General features: G+C 44.1%; 1 protein-coding gene across 1 annotated transcript in view; it reads right to left on the bottom strand.

Moving 5' to 3' along the window:
- Positions 1-7,509, bottom strand: part of plxna1b (plexin A1b) — a 198,523-nt gene that overhangs the window by 80,054 nt on the left and 110,960 nt on the right. The window contains exons 6-8 of the mRNA XM_080025401.1: positions 6,193-6,316; positions 5,017-5,170; positions 3,660-3,759 (exon numbers count right to left, since the gene is read on the bottom strand). Of these exons, the coding sequence (XP_079881527.1) occupies positions 3,660-3,759; positions 5,017-5,170; positions 6,193-6,316 (378 nt within the window). The remainder of the gene's footprint in view (positions 1-3,659; positions 3,760-5,016; positions 5,171-6,192; positions 6,317-7,509) is intronic.

The raw sequence follows: 7,509 nt of genomic DNA on the forward strand, positions 1-7,509 counted from the left end.
CTATTTTGGGACTTTTATGATCACGCCCTTTGAAGAAGAAAATATACGGTGCCATTACAAGGCCAGAGGTAGGCCCTGTCTGACAACCCCCTACTGCTTGCGCTTTGGTTCCTCGAACTCACCCAGGGCCCCCCTGTCACGAGCTGCCTTAGGATCTCAAAACCTCTCTTTTAGCCTGGGCGCAAACCCTTTACAGGAAAAGCCCACCCAAGGCAATTTGGGGACGTTCGATAATTCTTTGTCTCCTGTCCGGGGGTGGGCTCCCCTTTTTCAGACCCCCCAGTATCTACTTATTCCTGCTTGCTGTCACTGACCATTGCTGTTAGCCACTGAGAGGCTTGAAGTGGCTGCAGACACGCTTCCCGTATGGCCACGCTCATAATGCTAATTTAATGCGTTCATATTCAGATGCTAATCGAGCTATGCTAGCTTTGGGGCAGGTTTTTTTTCATTCTTTTTTCTTTCATCAAGGGTCTGACACAATAGGCTGTGATTTCCCTCTCTCCTCTATCAGTTTGGAGTGCTAAATAAAATCCGCTCCCCCAGTGAGGTGCGTTTCACACTCCCATGCTTGGCAAAATGAGTTATTTATTGGCTACTATTCATTTCAAAGGAGTGGAGGTGAATAATTTAATGGCCCTCTACAATAGTCTATCCTATCATTACTGGATCCCTTTCAAATGTGAGGGGGGTTGATAAAACACGGAGGGACTAGTATTCATGAACATCATTTTATTAATGCATTTTTTGAGGGATCAGTGTGCAGTGTAAATTGTGAAATCTCAAAGTGCCTGTCACAGGGCCAGAAAATTGCAGCCACAAATGGAAAACAAACGGCTTGAAATTCATCGCGGAATTCTGCCAAATCTTTTCAACTGCAGTCGTTTTCTCAGATTGTTTCTGGGATCCACAGATTTTTTACAATCTTTTCTATAAAAAAAAATCTCTTCCTATGACATTCAAAACACTTTTTCTCCCAATTACTCTAATAGCACTCTCAATCACACAACAAATGACCCAGCCACTGCCCGAGTCTCATTAAGTGTAGCGAGAAAAGGTGCTTCAAACTGCCTTATACAGGCAGTTAAACCTCAATTCACTGCCAGACTATCCTCCCTATCTTTAATAAATTGGGGGCTGTGGAATGATAAAAAGCGTATGGAAATATTTAATTAAGGAGAAATCATGGCCGTGGGTGATTTTCTATTTCAATTTCGACAACCCTTAAACTGAAACAGTGGGAATTCTAATTAGATTAATACCCCTATGTAAATGAATTGCATTTTTGAAAAGGCAGGGGCCACGACGTAATCAGTTGAGTAAATAAGCAGGAGGGGTGTGTGTGTTTTGGGAGGCGGGGGTTGGGTGTAAGTATGTGAGTTTAAACTAGTAGGCAACATGATAGGGCTATGCTAATGTCAGGCTCATTTCTTTACTTATTAAATGTGTTAATGTTAGCACTATACATATGTTATATACACACCCAGACAGTCCCATACATGATGAGACTGCAACAAATGTATTTACAGGAATTATTGAAGGCACAGATGATGACTGAAGTTCTGAAGTTCCTGCTCGGAAATGTGTTTTTGTACATCTTAAGAATCCTTCTCTGTGTGAAAGCCTGCAGTGCTTTGAGCATAGGCCCATTACAGGACATTTTAGCTCTGTAAAGAACGACCAAGCAGTCTGGAAATGGGGGGCCTTGGCGTGCGGCTGTGTGGGCCTGAAGTCATTACGCCAACGACATTACTATTATATATATTTCTATATTAGTCTGATCTCATCAGTGGCCACACACACACACACTGATGTCCGGGGGGGCACAGCCGCTATGCCGGCCGGACCTCCAGCTCCAAATGGGATTCTTATCTCAGCATCTCTCGTCGCCATCGGAGTCGCTGCTCGAAAAGATGCAACGTGCCCTATCTGTAACTTCATTAAACGTGTCCATTACATCACTCGGAAGGCTGTATTAGATCAGCCCGGGGAGCGGATTTAATCAGAGTTCATTGGGGTAATTTCATCAAATGGACGATTCCCTCGTATGCGTCACTTCTCGTACATTTCTGACACTTGGTTTGTGAGATCATTGCTGGATTATGACCACTCATTTAAAACATCCCCGTTTAGGAGACCATGTTACACCTTTTTCCTTAATTTTGGGATTTCTATTTTAATAAGAAATTATTTTTGCTTACTGATTTACATTGGATGCGAGATGTATCCTAGACAGTAAACAGCACGGGGGGATTAAGAGCATCTAACGTCATAGGGAAGTGATTACTGGAAGTGACTTAACTATGAGATGACATTGTAAACCACCACACTCTTAACCAGCGGAGCTAATCATTGTTGTTGCGACTGGGGGGGATTTTCAGTAAGAGGCCAGGGTGTAGCTAGTTTAGAGGTCACAGTAACGGATTAGGTGTCCAAGACATTCAGGGGGCTTCAATGAGCTGTAGGTGACAGAGAAGAGAGAGAGAGGTGTGGCTGTGCATGTCTGTGTGTATATGCATGTGTATGTGTGGCCGTGAGTGTTTGCTGACAATCCTCGAAGGAGGCTCGTCTAACATCCAGAGGGGGGGGCCTAGGATTGAGCCCTGCTGTACCCCCAGGGGCCTCCGAGCCATCTGCTGCCCTGAGGCTAATACCCCAGCAGACGTCCCCAACCTTCCCCTGGATCAACCATGGACAGACTGGAAGGAGGGTATGGGGTGGGGCGGGGTTGAGGATTCTTTCAGCTCGCAGGGGGGCATAAGGCCCGTCGGGATAGGTCTGACCTAAGGGTGTGGCTCCATGGGTGGTGGTGGTGGAGCTTTTTTTAGCAGAAGGTGGATTAGGAAAGGTGGTGAACTGTGATTGGGCAGATATTTTGAGGGGATCTGGTTTGTGAATAACTCATCACTTCACCAGCAGCATATTCTCTTTTGTCTATGTTGTATAAGAATGTTTTTTTAATGGGGGGTGAGGGGGTCAGTGGATGTGGGAGTAGTTGGGAGAGCTTTGTGTGTGTGTGTGTGTGTGTGTGTGTGTGTGTGTGTGTGTGTGTGTGTGTGTGTGTGTGTGTGTGTGTGTGTGTGTGTGTGTGTGTGTGTGTGTGTGTGAATATATTTTGTGTTTTGTCATGTCTGTATATTTGTGTTAAGGAACCCCTCAAAAATGTGATGATTTATACTTCTTAATTCATTAAATCCCAAAGTGCTTTTTGAGGGCTCCCAAAGACTGGAAGTATTTGTTTTATCAAGTGAGGAAGACGTATAAATGAGGTTATTAGAGTCTGTGATTCGCAAGCGTTATGGTAGAGCATCGCATAATGAATTAATCATTGAAGTATTATTAGTGTGGGTCGTGGGTTATGATAATAAGACTAGAATTACCATCTCACATCACAACCATTTCTCATAGACGGCATGTTCGATTTTTTCACTTTAACAGTAACGTAAGCCTGCTGTGGAGGCCTGTGGGGACTGGGATATTTGTTTGAGAGTGTGTGTGTATGTGTGTGTGTGTTTTATACTGTATATCTCATGGACTGTAACATAAGACAGCCCCTATGGAGAGTGGACAAAGACATCATCTCTTTAGAGAACAAGAGGAAAGGGACTTAAACAAGATTTTTTTTTTTCAAACAGAAACATTCTATCAATGTAACTTACGACTGGTGGACGCTGCAGTTGTAGAAGACAAAGTCGACGCTGGCAAACTTCTTGCCCGTCTCCTTGGATTTCAGATAGAGCTTCACCACCCGCTTGTCACCTGCACCAAACAGATACATGACAAGTATAGTTAGAATAACACCATCAACGTCTTATAGAAACATATAGCATTAGTTAATTACAGCAAAACAATGAAGTAATGTGACAAATAGTGTGCTAAAACAATTAAGTCACTGTCACAATGTCAGACTTGAAAGATTTGAATCTTCACTCGGGTGACCTCAACAGATCAAGAACACACACGCACAAAGACACTGTAGCCTAGCAACACGGCGCTCATGTCACACCCACAGTAGGGTGGCATTAAAAATAGCAGCACCAATCAGTGGTGTGATGAGAACTCATAATAGGGCATAATGGGCTTAGTTGATGAAGTACTGAGATGTCGCTTTGAGGAAAAGTTTCCAGCGCACGACATGTTTTCAATGTCTTTGAAATTCCGCTACCAAACACGTTTTTATCGTCTCTGTGGCTTGACAGAATTGGACATGAAACAGGTGCATTATCTATGGAAGGGAGAAGAAAAAAAACACCCAGATATTTTTAAATATAACAATAAACCACACTGAAGTCGCCGCTTTGAAAAGAAGTTAGCAAAAGAAAACAGTGTCGGTTTGGATAGGAGAAATAAATAAAGTGAAACTGACAACGCTGCATAATGCATGATAATGGGAATTCAAAAACAGTTCTATTTTCAGTAAATACATGTAGACTTGAGTTTGGGGCTCTGAAAGAGAAACGGACGAGCGTTATTGGTGATGACAAGGTGTTCTGAATATAGACGCGCTGAGCTAATCGTCTGGTAAGATTACATTTCTCCTCTGGTCAATGCACCACTTTGGACTTGGAGTAAGGGTACAAAAAGAACCCTTTGGAAAAAGACATATCAGCCTGTGGTGATAAACATATAGAATCCAATGCTATAGACAGGCAGCAGGGTGTAATAAGGGGTGATGACATGAAAAACACTAGAAAGTGTTATGAACAAACATAAAATAGTCAAATGGAACAAGGACAACCACACTTTAAACCCAAAAGTAGTGTGAACTTGATTTTGTGACTTTTTTTCCTTTATGAGTTAATAAAATCTATAATTTCTTATTCACTTTAACTTTTTTCTGGGATACGCAAGCACCACTTAAATCAACAACACAGAGTCCATAACTATGTTCCACACATATATAATATCAGAAAATCCCCACATCCATACCCCTTGCCGCCAGCCCACTGCTACTACCCAGTGATCTCACTAGCCCAGATGACTTCATCCTAAACCCATTGCCCTTCCCGTCCCCACCTTTGTTCCTGGTGATTGGGATGACGTCCCGCACGGATGGCGACAGGCAGAAAATGTGTCCACCCTGGATCCGCCCCTCTGTCTCCACGTAGTCCTCGAAGGAGCAGTTGACCCCCGCTGACAAATCAGGCACGTTACGAGCCTCCAGGACCAGCTAGAGAGAGAGAGAGGGGGGAGGGGGGGGGGGGGGGGGGCGCAATCAGAACAAGATCAATGGAAGGACATGGTGTACATGGATTGTTATAAGATATGACATGAGGGTTAATGGGTGTTCGGGGGTTGGGGTGGGTTGAAGCGTTGGTATGTGTGGAGCACTTTGAGTGTGTGTGTGTGTGTGTGTGTGTGTGGGTATGTGTGTGTGTGTGTGTGCGTGTGCGTCAGTCAGAGCTGCTATTACAGCAAGGTTAATGTGTACGTGTTAATGTGCAGAGAGAGAGAAAGTGAGGCAAACTGCGATCAGTCAAACCTATGTGGTTATATTAAAAGGAGCCGCTGACAGAATCGGAGCTCTCACGTAGGTGCGCACACACACATGCAGGCTTACAGATTTCCATGATAGGAGACTGGCAAGACAGATGAAAGATGACATTTCCTTTCTACATATACATGGTCAGCAGTTGCATCCTCCTAACAATAAAACGGTGGCACTTGTTTAACAGTTCTCCCTGTTGTTGTTGTTCCCCGTTTGTAACTCTAGGCGTTTTTAAAAGATAAGAGAAATAATGCAAGACCTGCTCTACTCTGCAGAAACTGTAGTCCGGATTTTAATTGCGTTGAGACTTTACAATTCACTGCAGTCTCTAATGTAAATCGTAGTGGCCCAATTAGATCGGAAAAAGCAGGAGACTCTCCTGTTTTGTATACTTAAGTAGATAAATATTGTATTTCGTAGAACTTTGTTCGGAAAGGTGTTTTCCCCTGCTTGACTTGTGCAAGTACACCTGGCGTATACCTAAAGACCTATGTGTAAAGATAATGACAGCGCATAAAGGGCAATGAAAATATTTCCTATATTTCTTAAAGTTATACTCCGTAAGATTTTTATCTAGTTAACCGTTCCTAGCTATCAAATAGTGAGTTCAAACAATGGTGATTAAGCGTATGACCCACTGATGAAAGCGCCTGTATTTTGCTGCTTTGCCCCAGTAATACTATGGGACAGTGTAAGCTACGCACCTGGACTTCAGACATGGTGACGGAGATATTTCCGGGCTGAACGCTGAGCTCCACACACTGCCTCTGGTCAGACGCAAACCTCTGGGGCTCGCCAGCACGCTCACAGCGGTCCTTGCGTGAACACCTGGGTGAAGAAGGGAACGATAGTGAAGAGAAGGGAGGAGAAAAAGGAGGGAAAGAGCAGACGAGTGAGAGACAAAGAGGTGAGAGGAGGAGAGAAGAGACAAAAAAGGATTATGAGCGACTGTAAAGCTAATGTGACAATCGTATTAAGATGACAAACATGCACGGCCGTCACCCTAACACAGAAATGGGAGCCGTAATGGAAGACAAATAGGCTAATAGCTTTCCCCCTCCGCCATTACTGTAGGCCTTTACATCATTACCTTATTGGCCCTGACGTTTGAGCAGGAACCTCTACGCCATTTGAACATTCAGTCTCCCTAATCTCTTTTCAGTTTACGGCCCCACCCAATTCAAACTTGTTGGGAAGATATACAGACGGTCGTTAAAGTTTCCCCTGAACCGTAAAAATGATACAATCCCTACCAGCCCGAATATAAACGGGGTCAGCAATTTCCCACCACACTTAACACGAGACCGACTGATCGTGTTAAAAAGGAAATCAGCATACAGGCCCGTACCGTTAGAGGTTTTTACTATTAGCTATTCATAATGCATTAGCTATCACTTTACCTTCGTTCGCGCTAACAACAACTGGTCCCAGTGGGGCATGGGGGAAAGTGCTGATGTGGCGCTTTGCAAGGCCTTAATAATAAGAGAGAGGCAAGGGGAAAAAAATGCTAACTGCCTCCTAGGTGCAGCGGCTCCCCACCCCCTCACTTAGTTAGCCTTCACTCGTACTCGCCAAGAGAAAAGCTGTCGCCAATCGCTCCCTCGAGAGTCACTAACACACACACACGCACACGCACACGCACACACACACACACACAGCCTTAACACCATCTTAATTTCAGCCGAGCAGAGATGCAAAGGTATGTGCATGTTTACTCATTACGGTTCTCCTGCTCCGCTGGTGTGTGACGATTGTGAAATTGTGTGTATGAAGTGTGCCCGCTTGTCTAGAAACACCTGCATTTGTGTATGCGTTCCTTGTGTATTCCCCATTCAATTCCACTGTTGATTGAAACTACCATGGCTCTTAATAAGATGTGGCTAAAAGCACCAGAGGGCCGAAACAAGGCTTGTAAATCATTTGCGTATTCATTCTCGCCCATATTGTCAGCAAGAGTCTCAGCCAGATTTGACAGCACTATCAGGTAAGAAAATGGGCAAACTGCATTGAATAGACAAGAT

Source organism: Ammodytes marinus (genome assembly GCF_949987685.1).
Source record: "Ammodytes marinus genome assembly, chromosome: 4".
Taxonomy (NCBI): domain Eukaryota; kingdom Metazoa; phylum Chordata; class Actinopteri; order Uranoscopiformes; family Ammodytidae; genus Ammodytes; species Ammodytes marinus.